A 16,299-nucleotide genomic window follows, 5' to 3' on the forward strand; every position below is an offset into this window, starting at 1 on the left:
TCCAAATCAAGTTGGTAGCAATATTTTGGTGCAGCCCATGGCAGTGGATTCCTGTATTCCAGTAAGGCAGATATTACTCCTCCTTGTTTGAGCTTCTAGGTCTTAATTTATTTTTACTGAATGCGATGTAGTTCTTCCTGCAGTTCTTTCAACTTTTCGGCCTGATGTGCATGGTCATCTTCTGTGCTCGAGATTCATTGTGCAGCAGCATCAGTGTGCATGTGCTGTTTGTGAAGGCAGTCTTTCATGTCGTCCATTTTCTGTGTCAGAGTTGATTTTAAGGTCCATGGGGGAAAGGCTTGATTTCATCTCGAACAATAGGGATTTAATGCCCTCAGTCATGAGGGATTCACCATCCATTGTGTCTTCCTGGTCAGAGATATGTGCAGCTTCAGATACTGGGTGCTTGGCACTTTTTCCTGCCATCAAACATCTAATGAGACTGCCTGGTGGCTGCTTTTCCCATGGTTGGATGAGGGCGTGATGATGTGGAATCTGGGTCTCCAAAGTCCAGGACCTCCTTCTTTCTCTGAGAACTGGTTCTAATGTATTTTGGTTGCAACTTAAGTAGGAACTTGTGCCGGAGCACTGGGTGAATCCACCCTAAAGACACTACTGCTCCAACGTTATGACAAGCTATAAGATAGTCTGTGCGTTAAAGTGAGTTTCACAACCCTGTAAAATGTAATCCCATGCGATGGTGGGGGGGGACTCAAAGTTCCTGTGATGGCTAAATGTTTTGAGTACTCATGGTAGAGGTGGTCCACATGGTCAGACCCACGCAGGATCGCCAGCACCAGTCACCAAGCAAGTCAGGCAGACTCCTCGTCCTGCCACCACTGCGATGTCCTCTGGGGCATTCCTGTCTGCGCTCAGTGATTGTCAGCAGGCCACGGCACTCCGGGTGAGCCAGTAGCCACATCCAGCTGTTCCCCCGGTTATGCCACTGCTCCAGGCCAGATGCCACTGGAGCCCTCATTGGCACTGCCAGCGGGACTGGAAGCAGACCGAGCGAAGCGCAGCCCACAGCACTCCTATCAGTCGCTGTCCTGTCTGGCAACCTCTGCTCGCTACTCTCTGCCAGGCCCCAGCACCGAGCACGGTCAGAGTTGTCTTCCTCTGGCTAGTGCCCGCCCGACTAGGTGCTGAGGCCCTTTCGCGCTTTTAGAAGCTGGAATGTTCAGTAGGTCTGTACAGTATCGTTTTTAGGGGATTATATTGTGGTTGAACAGAGGTTTGTGCAGGATTTAGGCTCTGGTTGTCAGAACTCCGTGTGCTGCCATCTTGTTGTTCTGCTTGGCCATGCAAAAGAATTGATTTGGCATCCTGTTTCCCTTCCTTTAGAGTGTGCACTATATGCAAACCCAGTAGACCGGTCAAGTAGGATTTGACATTCAAGCAGGATTTGCCACTACATTGGCAAAATGGATGCTCACAGCCCAACCCTGCATATTCTGTGAGGTTCAGAGGAATCCTCTCTACCTATTCACAGTAGCCAAATGTTTGCTTCTGGGAGGCACGTCACACCTTTTTGACACCTATTCAGATACTAATAACTGCCTTGCAGAAGTGGGAGAGCGATTGTAAATTTAGCCTTGAGGAACTTCAGGCAGGGAAGAGCTAACTTTCTCTAAGTTTTTTTTTGTAATAGTTTTAAGAGTCCAACTTCACCATTGAAATGGATTTATGGTTTTTTGTTCAGAAGATTGTGTTTTTTAGAAAAATAATGCATGTAGGAGGCTGGCTCAGTTTATGGTGTACACTTGTGTCACCCTATGATGAGTCCAGGCAACCCTTAGTGATAGGGTTTAGGTGTCCAGGTAGCAAAAGCTCTCTAGGGGTAGCTGTGGTGAGCGCCTAAAGCTATCCAGGATGAGTGTAAAGCACTTGCAATACCACAATAGCTAGTCAGTGACTGTCGCACAATAAAGAACCACACCAGGTGTTGCAATTATAAAGTATTTATCACAACACTGCTACTATACTAACACTGATATATCTTCACTTGGAGAAAGCTACACACCAAATATACACTTAGCAGCAAACAGGAAAAGCATAGAAATACATGGTGGGACCCTAATTGGTGGGGCGGAGGAGATGGGAGGCAAACCATATACTAAGAATTTGGTATTAAAAAAACGGAGGTGCCCACCCAAGGTAAGTGTTAGAATCTCAAGGGCTGGGGGAGTAAGAAATTACCAGGGGTAAGTTTCAGAAATCCCATAGGTTCCCGCATGCAGAGTAGTTATCGAGCCGGGTGTCCCATAGGCTAACACAGGACTGTCACAGTTGGAATTTACAGGATTTGGGACCTTTCCCAGAGGACCCTTAGGAAACCAGTTGGGAAAAAAAGAAGGTTGGATAGTACCCCCATCCGTGGATACCCAGAGGATTGTAGTACCTACACCAGGAAGCCTAGATGCATAGGGTTGAAGTGACATCAGAAACCCTCATTGGAGTCGCATTGTCCAGCTGCTGTCACGACCCGTGGACCAGGTTGCTAGAACCCAAAGGTGGATTCTGGACATGAAGAACCTGAAAACGAAGGGAACAGTGTCCAGATCACTTGTAAATGTCCTGGTGGTGCTGGTAGTGAATGCCCACCCTCCTAGAGGTGACATTTCTGCAGGTTGGTAAAGGAAGAAGTCCAGCTGCAGAGCCCATGGGATGCAGGAAGATCTTTGGAGTTTCCCACAAGCTGTCCCAAGTTGGTCGCCAGATTGCAGGAGGGTTAGCAGTCAGCAGGACCACCAACAAGCATTGACAAATCCAAGAAGTTGCAAGACGTCTGCAGGATTTTGGGGGACCAGCAAGGTCCAGGCGACTCGACCCTTGGAGAGGAGTCAGGGCTGGTCCTCAGTAGGAAGGAGAGCCAGCAGGAATTGTTGTAGCCCCACGAGGGACCTACTGTAATAGGCACAGGGAGGTGTAGGGAGGCCGAAGCAGCACAACAAAACTGGAGTCCCACGTCACATGAGCTGCAGAGTGGAAGCTGAACTTGGAGTTGCAGAGTGCTGGAGGTTGAGGCTTCTTGGAGCTCAAAGATCTCTTGGAGGAAGAGCCAACAAGCCTTGGTAAAAGTAACCATTGCAGTGCACAGGAGTTTGGCTCCAGTGGAAGGGCCCACCGTCTTCCAAGTTAGTCAGAAGGCAAGTTGGACCCAGAGGGGACCACAAAACCATCACCTGTGTTGCAGAGCCTTTCGATGTCCGCGAGACAGCAGGATACACAGACGGTTGTTGTTGTTTTAAAGTGCCGGGGAGTTACTCCTTTAATTAAAGGGAGATTCCTTCTTGCTTCTTGGATGCACACAGAGTCCTTGTGACCCTGGAGGATGTACAGCCACAGATGTTGCAGTAATCTTGCAGAAGCTGGAGAAACAATGTTGCGGTAGGATCCCTCCCAACTGGATGCAGTCTTGTTTCAATTCCAAAAGCAGACCTACCTTGATGACTTAGGGCCTCATTCTGACCCTGGCGGACGGCGGAGGCCGTCCGCCAGGGTACCGCCGCTGAATGACCGCACCGCGGTCAAAAGACCGCGGCGGCCATTCAGACATTTCCTCTGGGCCGGCGGGCGCTCTCCAAAAGAGCGCCCGCCGGCCCAGAGGAAATGCCCCTGCAACGAGGACGCCGGCTCAGAATTGAGCCGGCGTAGTTGCAGGGGTGCGACGGGTGCAGTTGCACCCGTCGCGTATTTCAGTGTCTGCTCAGCAGACACTGAAATACTTTTCGGGGCCCTCTTACGGGGGCCCCGCGGCACCCCCTACCGCCATCCTGTTCCTGGCGGGCGAACCGCCAGGAACAGGATGGCGGTAGGGGGTGTCAGAATCCCCCATGGCGGCGCAGCAAGCTGCGCCGCCATGGGGGACTCTAAGGGGGAGCGGTAAACCGGCGGGAGACCGCCGGTTTGCCTCTTCTGACCGCGGCTGAACCGCCGCGGTCAGAATGCCCTGTGGGGCACTGTCGGCGGTGCTCCCGCCGACCCTGGCCCCGGCGGTCTTAGACCGCCGGGGTCAGAATGACCCCCTTAGTGTCCCAAGTGCAGTGACCACAATATAAGGCAAGCCTTATATCTGGAGTTAAGGGTGCATGCACCATTTCTCAAAGGCTGCAATGGTAGACCTGCGGAGACAGTTTGCATGGGCTTCCATGGGTGGCATAGTACATACTGCAGCTCATGGGAGACCTCTTGTGTACCAATGCCCTGTGTACCTGAGTACTATATACTAGGGACTTACTTGAGTGCACCAGTATGTCAATTGTAGAGTGTAAAAACAACCAAATTTTGAGGAGAGAGCACAGACACTTGGGTCCTGGCTAACAGGATCCCAGTGTACTGCAGTCTAAATACACTGACACCAGGCACAAAGTGGTAGTAACTATGGCAGAAAGATGCAACTTTCCTACAAAGCATGCAATCTAATTATCTTCTATCTGTTGTTTAACAAGCTCTAATTAGTTTTAATCTTTTGCAGAGTTAGGAGGTAACAAAACTCTTTTTGTCTACTGTTAGAGTGTGTCATACGATGTGGCCAGCATCTCATTGTCTCTTACGATTCATTTATTCAGGAATATATTGTAACACCTGTTTGCAACAAATAATCGCAGCATACTATGTATGTAGTCATCGAAAAGAGGACACATGGGAGACTATGGTGAGATGTGTTAAAGAATAGCAAATGCTTGCCTGGGAAGGATGAGTATTTTATGATCATACCAGCTTAATGTTCTGGAATAATAATTTCTAAACATCTGTCTAATTGTGTTTACTTTTTTAGGTTACTTACTTTCCAAAGTGGAAGAAAAAGTGGGCTCTCCTGAACGGCCACTGTCTGACTTAGGTCTGATAAGCTATCGCAGTTACTGGAAAGAAGTTCTTCTACGCTATCTTCATAACTTTCAAGGGAAAGAAATTTCTATTAAAGGTGTGTTCCCATGGAATCCTTTCATTTTTGTATATATATATATATATGTTTGATGGCATGTGTAGCTGCAGATACACATGCTGTGCACATCCCGCCATCTAGTGTTGGACTCGGAGTGTTACAAGTTGTTTTTCTTCTAAGAAGTCTTTTCGAGTCACGAGATCGAGGGACTCCTCCCATTTCGACTCCATTGCGCATGGGCGTCGACTCCATCTTAGATTGTTTTTTTTTTCTGCCATCGGGTTCGGACGTGTTCCTTTTCGCTCCGTGTTTCGGTTCGGAAAGTTAGTTAGAATCTCGGAAAAATCATTGGTATTTTTTGCGTTCGGTATCGGGTTAGTTATAACAGATCGACACCGATTTTTGAAGAGCTCCGGTGGCCCTTTGGGGTTTTTTCGATTCCCCCGTCGGGGCCTGGTCGGCCCGGCCACGTGTCTCTTCAAGGCTGATGGAACGGACCCCATTCCGCTTCTGCCCAAAATGTCATAAGAAGTATCCGTATACAGATCAGCATCTGGTCTGTAACTTGTGTTTGTCTCCAGGGCACAAGGAAGATACTTGTGAAGCCTGTCTAGCGTTTCGGTCCAGAAAGACATTAAGGGACCGAAGAGCGAGAAGACTGCAGATGACGTCGGCGCCGACAGGACAAGGGCGTTTCGAGGAGGAAGAAGAAACTTTCTCCATCCAGGAGTCGGACTCGGACGAGCTCGATCCAGAAGAAACGCCGAAAACCGTGAGTAAGACGTCGAAACATAAAACTCACGAGAAGACCACAAAAGCCCAGGGGACGCCACCGCCAACAGGTCATGGCTTAACCCGAAAAATAGGTGACCGATCATCGGCACCGAAAAAGGGCACGCAGGTGTCGAAGTCATCCAACTCCGGTCGAGATACCGCCACACAGCAATCTCGGGCCCGAGACAGCGGCTCCGAGCAAGTTCGGCACCGAGACAGCGGAACCTAAATAAGTCGGCACCAAGAGACCACGACGCCGAAAATAAAAAAGGTTTCGTCGGAACTGAAAAAAGCAGCCAAAAAGGTTTCGATACCGAAACATCCGGCCTCGGAACCGAAATCAAGTTCCTACACAGAGGAACAAGGACTGTCCTCACAAATGAAAACACACAGATTTGGACAGGAACTGGAGACAATGGAGCCAGACTACACCCAAAGAAGGCTCCACATCCAAAAAGAAACGGGAAAGATCAGCACTCTCCCTCCTATTAGAATGAAACGCAAACTTGCTTTCCAGGAGAAAGACAAGCAGCCACAGGCAAAGGTGGCTAAACAAGTAAGCCCGCCACCGTCCCCACAGCGCTCTCCGCAACCATCACCAGTAGCCACTCCACCAATGATGCAATCCCCGACTCATACAGGGATGAGTCAGGACGATCCAGACGCGTGGGATCTTTATGATGCGCCAGTGTCTGATAATAGTCCTGACTGTTATCCAGGTAGACCGTCACCACCAGAAGATAGTACAGCCTACGCGCAGGTGGTGTCTAGGGCAGCAGCGTTTCATAATGTCAGCCTGCATTCAGAGCCAATTGAAGACGACTTTCTATTCAATACACTGTCGTCCACACACAGCCAGTACCAGAGTCTCCCCATGCTACCTGGAATGTTAAAGCACTCCAAACAAGTGTTTGAGGAGCCTGTAAAAGGAAGGGCCATTACTCCAAGGGTGGAGAAAAAATATAAACCGCCACCAACTGACCCCGTGTACATCACACAACAGCTAACACCGGACTCAGTAGTAGTAGGGGCAGCTCGCAAGAGGGCTAACTCACACACTTCAGGAGATGCACCACCTCCAGATAAAGAGAGTCGTAAATTCGACGCGGCAGGAAAAAGAGTGGCGGCACAGGCAGCAAACCAGTGGCGTATTGCAAACTCACAGGATTTGTTGGCCAGATACGGTAGAGCTCATTGGGACGAAATGCAACACTTTATAGAACATTTGCCCAAGGAGTTCCAAAAGAGAGCACTGCAAGTAGTGGAAGAAGGACAGAGTATCTCAAACAATCAGATACGGTCAGCAATAGATGCAGCAGACACAGCTGCTAGAACTGTAAACACAGCAGTGACAATAAGGAGACATGCATGGCTGCGTACATCAGGATTCAAACCGGAAATACAACAAGCCGTGCTGAATATGCCATTTAACGGACAGCAGTTGTTTGGGCCGGAAGCGGACACTGCCATCGAAAAGCTTAAAAAAGACACAGATACGGCCAAAGCCATGGGCGCACTCTACTCCCCACAGAGCAGAGGCACATTTCGAAAGACACAGTTTCGAGGGGGGTTTCGAGGACAAAGCACAGAACCCACAACCTCACAAACAAGGCCCACTTATCAAAGCCAATATCAGCGGGGAAGTTTTCGGGGACAATATAGAGGGGGACAGTTCCAAAATAGTTGAGGGAAATTCAAAAGTCCCAAAACTCCACAAAGCAAGCAAAAACTTACACGTCACAAATCCCCAACACATAACACCTGTGGGGGGGAGACTAACCAAGCTCTACAAACAATGGGAGGAGATAACAACAGATATTTGGGTCTTCGCAATTATCCAGCATGGTTATGGCATAGGATTTCTCAATTTCCCACCAAATGTCCCACCGAAAACACACAATATGTCAAAGCAACACATGGATCTTCTACAACTAGAGGTCCAAGCGTTGTTACAAAAACAAGCAATAGAATTAGTACCAATTCATCAGAAAGGAACAGGAGTTTACTCTCTGTACTTTCTCATACCCAAAAAGGACAAAACTCTAAGACCTATATTAGATCTCAGAACGTTAAATACCTACATCAAATCAGATCACTTTCACATGGTGACGTTACAGGACGTAATCCCATTGCTCAAACAGCAAGACTACATGACAACACTAGACCTAAAGGATGCATACTTCCATATACCGATACATCCTTCACACAGAAAGTACCTAAGGTTTGTATTCCAAGGGGTACATTACCAATTCAAAGTGTTGCCATTTGGGATAACAACTGCGCCAAGAGTTTTCACAAAATGCCTGGCAGTGGTAGCTGCGCATATCAGAAGACAGCAAATACACGTCTTCCCGTACCTAGACGATTGGTTAATCAAAACCAACACGCAAAAACGGTGTTCACAACACACAAGGTACGTTATCGAGACCCTTCACAAACTAGGTTTCTCACTCAACTACACAAAGTTGCACATTTAGCTGTGCCAAACACAGCAGTACTTAGGAGCCACAATAGACACAACAAAAGGGGTTGCCACTCCAAGTCCACAAAGGGTACAAGCATTTTACAAGGTAATACAGGTCATGTATCCAAAACAAAGAATACAGGTCAAGATGGTAATGAAACTACTAGGCATGATGTCCTCATGCATAGCCATTGTCCCAAACGCCAGATTGTACATGCGGCCCTTACAACAGTGCCTAGCATCACAATGGTCACAGGCATAGGGTGAACTTCTAGATCTAGGGGGTGATTCTCACCCTGGCGGGCGGCGGAGGCCACCCGCCAGAGTTCCCCCCTCCAAAATACCGCTCCGCAGTCGAAAGACCGCTGAGGGTATTTTGGGTTTTGCACTAGGGTGGCGGGCGACCGCCAAAAGGCCGCCCGCCAGCCCAGTGCAAAACGGCCTTCCCACGAGGACGCCGGCTCAGAATTGAGCCGGCGGAGTGGGAAGGTGCGACGGGTGCAGTGGCACCCGTCTCGTATTTCAGTGTCTGCAAAGCAGACACTGAAATACAGAGTGGGGCCCTCTTACGGGGGCCCCTGCAGTGCCCATGCCATTGGCATGGGCACTGCAGGGGCCCCCAGGGGCCCCACGACACCCCATACCGCCAGGAACAGGATGGCGGTATGGGGTGTCAGAATCCCCATGGCGGCGCAGCGAGCTGCGCCGACATGGAGGATTCTACAGGGCAGCGGAAAACCGGCGGGAGACCGCCGGTTTTCCCTTTCTGGCCGCGGCTGAACAGCCGCAGTCAGAATACCCTGTGGAGCACCGCCAGCCTGTTGGCGGTGCTCCCTCCAACCCTGGCCCCGGCGGTCCATGACCGCCGGGGTCAGAATGACCCCCCTAGTGTTGATAGACCGCCAAACATACACCTCGCTTCTATGGTGGAACAGCATAAATTTAAACCAAGGGCGGCCTTTCCAAGACCCAGTGCCTCAATACGTAATAACTACAGATGCCTCTGTGATAGGGTGGGGAGCTCATCTCAATCAACACAGTATCCAGGGACAATGGGACGCTCAGCAAAAACAATTTCACATAAATCACTTAGAACTACTGGCAGTATTTCTAGCGCTAAAAGCATTTCAACCACTAATAGCCCACAAACACATTCTTGTCAAAACAGACAACATGACAACAATGTATTACCTAAACAAACAGGGAGGAACACACTCAACTCAGTTATGTCTCCTAGCACAAAGAATATGGCATTGGGCGATTCACAATCACATTTGCCTAATAGCGCAATACATACCAGGAATTCAGAACCAGTTAGCTGACAATCTCAGTCGAGATCACCAACAGATCCACGAATGGGAAATTCATCCCCAGATACTACAAACCTACTTCCAAAACTGGGGAACACCGCAAATAGACCTATTCCCAACAAGAGAAAACGCAAAATGCCAAAACTTCGCATCCAGGTACCCACACCCTCACTCCAAGGGCAATGCGTTATGGATAAGTTGGTCAGGGATATTTGCTTACGCTTTCCCCCTCTCCCACTTCTTCCGTATCTAGTAAACAAATTGAGTCAAAGCAAACTCAAACTAATACTAGTAGCACCAACTTGGGCACGCCAACCATGGTATACAACACTACTAGATCTGTCAGTGGTGCCTCATATCAAGCTTCCAAACAGACCAGATCTGTTAACTCAACACGGACAACAGATCAGACACCCGAATCTAGCATCGCTCAATCTAGCGAGCTGGCTCCTGAAGTCTTGGAATTTGGACATCTAGACCTTACACAAGAATGTATGGAGGTCATCAAACAGGCTAGGAAACCTACTACAAGACATTGCTACGCAAATAAATGGAAACGATTTGTTTATTACTGTCATAATAATCAAATACAACCATTAGACGCGTCTACGACAAACATTTTAAGCTACTTACTACACTTGCAAAAGTCTAAGTTAGCTTTTTCGTCCATTAAAATACATCTCACAGCAATTTCTGCCTATCTGCAAACTACACATTCAACCTCGTTATTTAGAATTCCTGTCATAAAAGCATTTATGGAGGGGCTAAAAAGGATCATTCCCCCAAGAACACCACCAGTTCCTTCGTGGAACCTCAATATTGTATTAACACGACTCATGGGTCCACCACTTGAACCCATGCACTCTTGTGAGATACAATACTTAACATGGAAAGTAGCCTTTCTAATAGCTATCACATCTCTTAGGAGAGTAAGTGAAATACAAGCCTTTACCATACAAGAACCGTTTATACAAATACACAAACATAAAGTGGTTCTACGCACAAACCCCACATTTTTGCCAAAAGTTATTTAGAACCCTTTATACAAATACACAAACATAAAGTGGTTCTACGCACAAACCCCACATTTTTGCCAAAAGTTATTTCAGCGTTCCACTTAAATCAAACAGTGGAACTCCCAGTATTTTTTCCACAACCAGACTCTGTAGCTGAAAGAGCATTACATACATTAGAAATAAAAAAGCACTAATGTATTATATTGATAGAACCAAACAATTTCGCAAAACAATTGTTTGTAGCTTTTCAAAAACCTACTTGTAACACTCCGAGCCCAACACTAGATGGTGGGATATGCACAGCATGTGAATCTGCAGCGTCTCATGCCACGAACAGATGTACACTGGGTAAGTGACATTTTCCATATATATGTTCGATGGTACGTGTAGCTGCAGATACACATGCTGTGCACTGTTCCTGCCATCTAGTGTTGGGCTCGGAGTGTTACAAGTTGTTTTTCTTCGAAGGAGTCTTTTTGAGTCACAGACCGAGTAACTCCTCCCTTTCGGCTCCATTGCGCATGGGCATCGTCTCCATCAGATTGTTTTCTTTCCGCCATCGGGTTCGGACATGTTCCTCTTCGCTCCGTTATTCGAATCGCAAAAAGACAAAAATTCACTGAAAAGCGTCGGTATTGTCAGGGAAACATCTTGCATCGACACCGACGAGACACAGCTTTGGTGGCCCTTCGGGGCTTCTGCGCCCAGCCGGGGCCTGGTCGGCCTGACCACAGAAGACGTCAAAGCCTAATGGAACGGACCCCCTTCCGTTTCTGCCCACAGTGCCACGCTAAGTATCCCTGTACAGACCAACATCGGATCTGTAATCTGTGTTTGTCACCGGAGCACAGGGAAGATACTTGCGAGGCCTGCAAGTCCTTTCGATCAAAGAAGACCTTGAGGGATCGGAGGGCGCGACAGATGCAAATGGCGTCAAAGTTCAGAGCACCTCGACGTCGAAGAAGAGGAGATGGCTATCTCCATCCAAGGTTCGGAGTCGGACGACTCCCACGCAGACCGACCATCTACAGCAGGCCAACACGTGAGTAGGCCTGTACCGACCCAAGCCCACAGTCAGCCTAAGAAGCATAAGGCTTCGGGACGCCACTGCCTGAAGGCCATGGCTTGACTCATAAAAAACAAAGCGGTGACCAAGCAACATCTTCGGCACCGAAAAAGGCCAAAATCGTGCCAAAGTCTTCGGACTCGAGCTGAGAACCCGTCATCGAAAAAACTCGACATCAACTTGTCGAGTCGACAAAGCCTCGAAAAAGTCTTTCGGAGCCGAGGCCTTTCATCAGCATGGGCATTCCGGTGCCGGAAAAACCGGCTTCGGAGCCGAAAAAAGCCTCGTACACCGAGGAACATGGACTCTCTAAGCAACTAAAAGAGAGACACAGATTTGAGGAGGAACTTCAAATGGAGGAGTTTGATGAAACGCAGGCAAGGATACAGATCCAGAAGGATACTGGGAAGATCCAAACCGCACCTCCTCTCAAATTAAAAAGGAAACTGGCTTTCCAGGGACGATCAGAGACTGAACAGCTAAAGTGCCTAAGGAAAAATCGCTGTCTCGCCATTTTTGACCAGAACTTTCTCCTCCACATTCACCACAAATAACAGTGTCAACTCTTGCCATGCCCACTGCTCAGTCACCCACACACACTGTGCAGTCGCAAGAGGATTTAGACCCCTGGGACCTCTACGATCCCCCTGTGTCGGACAATAGCCCTGAGTGCTACCCTTCAAAACCCTCTCCACCCGAGGATAGCACCTCATACACCAAAGGCTTGGCTAGGGCTGCTGCATTCCATAATGTAAGCATGCACTCAGAGCCATTGGAGGACGATTTTCTCTTTAATACCTTGGCCTCCACGCATGCTTCCTACCAAAGTCTGCCTATGCTCCCAGGCATGCTTAAACATGCCCAACAAGTCTTCCAGGAGCCCGTGAAAGGAAGAGCCATTACACCACGGGTCGAAAAGAAATACAAGCCACCACCGTCAGACCCAGTGTTCATTACACAGCAGCTGCCCCCAGACTCTGTAGTGGTTGGAGCTGCGAGAAAGAGAGCCAACTCGTAGTCATCTGGAGATGCACCACCTCCAGATAAGGAGAGTAGAAAGTTCGACGCAGCAGGAAAAAGAGTAGCGTCACAAGCTGCCAATCAATGACGCATAGCAAACTCTCAAGCCCTCCTTGCACGATATGACCAAGCTCATTGGGACGAGATGAGCGATATCATCCAACATCTCCCCAAGGAATACCAGAAACGGGCTCAGCAAGTGGTAGAGGAGGGACAAGCAATATCGAACAATCAGATACGTTCGGCATTAGATTCCGCTGACACTGCCGCATGAACAGTGAATACTGCAGTCACAATTAGACGACATGCTTGGCTAAGATCCTCAGGGTTCAAACCAGAGATACAACAGGCGGTACTTAACATGCCATTCAATCAACAACAACTGTTTGGACAACAGGGACATTCAGGAAACCGCAATATAGGGTAGGTTTCAGACAACAGTCTTCAGAAGCATCCACCCCTCAAACAAAACCCACCTACCAATCACAATATCAGAGAGGGGGGTTTCGTCGGTCCTTCAGGGGACAATTCCCAAGGTCAAGGGGGGAAATTTCAGCCCACTAAGCAGGCCACTAATAACAAGCAGTGACTTGCCCGTCGGCCTCCCCCAACACACATCACCTGTGGGAGGAAGACTGAGATTTTACCACAAACATTGGTCAGACATAACCACGGACACATGGGTCCAATCAATTATCCAACATGGTTATTGTATAGAATTCACACATTTTCCTCCAGATATTCCCCCAAGAGCGCACAAATTGTCAGTGCAACATCTGGAAATGTTACAAACAGAGGTGCAGGCACTATTGACAAAACAAGCCATAGAACTAGTACCTCACCAACAAAAAGGTACTGGGCTTTATTCCCTAAATTTCCTTATTCCCAAAAAGGACAAAACACTAAGACCAATTTTAGATCTTAGGACTCTCAACCTATTCATCAAATCAGAACACTTCCACATGGTGACACTAAAAGATGTAGTCCCCTTACTAAAACAGGGAGAATACATGTCAACATTGGATTTAAAAGATGCGTATTTTCATATACCCATCCATCCATCTCACAGAAAATACCTCAGGTTTGTCATACAAGGAAAGCATTACCAATTCAAAGTATTACCCTTCGGGATAACAGCCCTCAGAGTATTTACAAAATGCCTCGCAGTAGTAGCAGCCCATATAAGGAGACAACACATGCATGTATTCCCGTATCTCGACGATTGGCTAATAAAAGCCAACACTCAACAGTAGTGTCAACATCACACATGTTACGTGATAGATACCCTACACACACTAGGGTTTTCAATAAATTACCAAAAATCGCACTTGCGACCAGCCCAAGAGCAACAATACTTGGGAGAAACACTCAACAATCAAAAAGCGATTGCCAGTCCAAGCCCACAAAGGGTACAATCATTCCACACCATGGTACCAAAAATACAACCAAATCAGAACTACACAGTCAGATTTGTGATGAAACTCCTAGGCATGATGGCATCATGCATCGCCTTGCAAAACAATGGATGCAGGCACAGGGTCAACTCCAAGATCTAGTGTTGATAGACTGCCAAACACACTATTCGCTTCAATGGTGGAACCCCGTAAATTTAAACAAAGGGCAGCCTTTTCAAGACCCTGTGCCTCACGCCATTCTCACAACAGATGCATCAATGATGGGGTGGGGAGCACACCTCAACAGTCACAATATACAAGGACAATGGGACAGTCAACAGAAACAACTACACATAAATCACTTAGAGCTGCTAGCAGTCTTCCTAGCACTAAAAGCATTTCAACCTCTAGCTCACAAACACATTCTTGTCAAAACAGACATTATGACAACAATATACTACCTAAACAAACAAGGGGGAACACACGCATCACAGCTATGCCTCCTAGCACAAAAAAATTGGCATTGGCCATTTCACAACAACATTTGCCTCATAGCGCAATATATTCCAGGCATTCACAATCAATTAGCGGACAATCTCAGTCGAGATCACCAGCAAACTCATGAGTGGGAAATACAGCCCCAGATACTACAAAATTACTTTAGCCAGTGGGGGACACCAAACATAGATCTGTTCGCCACAAAACAAAATGCAAAATGCCAAAACTTTGCGTCCAGGTACCCACACCCTCAGTCCAAGGGCAATGCTCTATGGCTCAATTGGTCAGGGATATTTGCTTACGCTTTTCCCCCTCTCCCACTCATTCCTTTTCTAGTCAACAAACTGAAAAAGTCAAACTAATACTCATAGCACCAACGTGGACTCACCAACCGTGGTAAACCACACTGTTGGACCTCTCTGTAGTACCTCACATCAAACTTCCAAACAGACCAGACCTGTTAACACAACACAAACAACAGATCAGGACCCAAATCTTGCGACGCTCAACCTAGCAATTTGGCTCCTGAAGTCTTAGAGTTTGGCTATCTAAATCTTCCAAATGAGTGTATGGAAGTCATTAAACAGGCAAGGAAACCTACCACCAGGCATTGCTATGCTAATAAATGGAGAAGGTTTGTTTTCTATTGTCAAGCAAAACACATCACACCGTTAGATACCTCCATACAAGACATCGTAGGTTATTTATTACACCTACTGTAGGAAGTTGGCTCTGTATGCACTATTTCAAAGTAAGGAATAGTATGCACAGAGTCCAAGGGTTCCCCTTAGAGGTAAGATAGTGGCAAAAAGAGATAATTCTAATGCTCTATTTTGTGGTAGTGTGGTCGAGCAGTAGGCTTATCAGAGGGTAGTGTTAAGCATTTGTTGTGTGCACACACAGGCAATACATGAGGAACACACACTCAGAGACAATTCCAGGCCAATAGGTTTTTGTATAGAAAAATATATTTTCTCAGTTTATTTCAAGAACCACAGGTTCAAGATTTACAAGTAATACTTCAAATGAAAGATATTTCAGGTAGGTACTTTAGGAACTTTGAATTAGCAAAATAGCATATACAGTTTTCACATAAATGTCATATAGCTATTTTCAAACTAGACACAGTGCAATTTTCAACAGTTCCTGGGGGAGGTAAGTGTTTGTTAGTTTTTGCAGGTAAGTAAACCACCTACGGGGTTCAAGTTTGGGTCCAAGGTAGCCCACCGTTGGGGGTTCAGGGCAACCCCAAAGTTACCACACCAGCAGCTCAGGGCCGGTCAGGTGCAGAGGTCAAAGTGGTGCCCAAAACACATAGGCTTCAGTGAAGAAGGGGGTGCCCCGGTTCCAGTCTGCCAGCAGGTAAGTACCCGCGTCTTCGGAAGGCAGACCAGGGGGGTTTTGTAGGGCACCGGGGGGGGGACACAAGTCCACACGGAAAGTACACCCTCAGCGGCACCGGGGCGGCCGGGTGCAGTGTGCAAACAAGCGTCGGGTTTTCAATAGAAATCAATGGGAGGCCAAGGGGTCTCTTCAGCGATGCAGGCAAGGGGGGGGCTCCTCGGGGTAGCCACCACCTGGGCAAGGGAGAGGGCCACCTGGGGGTCGCTCCTGCACTAGAGGTCGGATCCTTCAGGTCCTGGGGGCTGCGGATGAAGTGCCTTTACCAGGCGTCGGGTCTTTGAAGCAGACAGTCAGGGTCAGGGGGAGCCTCGGGATTCCCTCTGCAGGTGTCGCTGTGGGGACTTAGGGGGGTCAACTCTGGCTACTCACGGTCTCGCAGTCGCCTGGGAGTCCTCCCTGAAGTGATTGTTCTCCACAAGTCGAGCCGGGGGCGTCGGGTGCAGAGTGCATCAGTGTGCATTTATT

The 16,299-nt window shown here is 47.9% G+C and overlaps 1 protein-coding gene across 6 annotated transcripts in view; it reads left to right on the top strand.

The window, feature by feature from the left end:
- The window catches only part of KAT7 (lysine acetyltransferase 7), a 683,237-nt gene that overhangs the window by 528,574 nt on the left and 138,364 nt on the right, over positions 1–16,299 (top strand). For all 6 annotated transcript variants that reach the window (XM_069237807.1, XM_069237810.1, XM_069237811.1 and 3 more), the window contains one exon: positions 4,781–4,927. In XM_069237807.1, the coding sequence (XP_069093908.1) occupies positions 4,781–4,927 (147 nt within the window). The remainder of the gene's footprint in view (positions 1–4,780; positions 4,928–16,299) is intronic.

This window comes from Pleurodeles waltl, chromosome 6 (genome assembly GCF_031143425.1).
Source record: "Pleurodeles waltl isolate 20211129_DDA chromosome 6, aPleWal1.hap1.20221129, whole genome shotgun sequence".
In the NCBI taxonomy this organism is placed as follows: Eukaryota; Metazoa; Chordata; class Amphibia; order Caudata; family Salamandridae; genus Pleurodeles; species Pleurodeles waltl.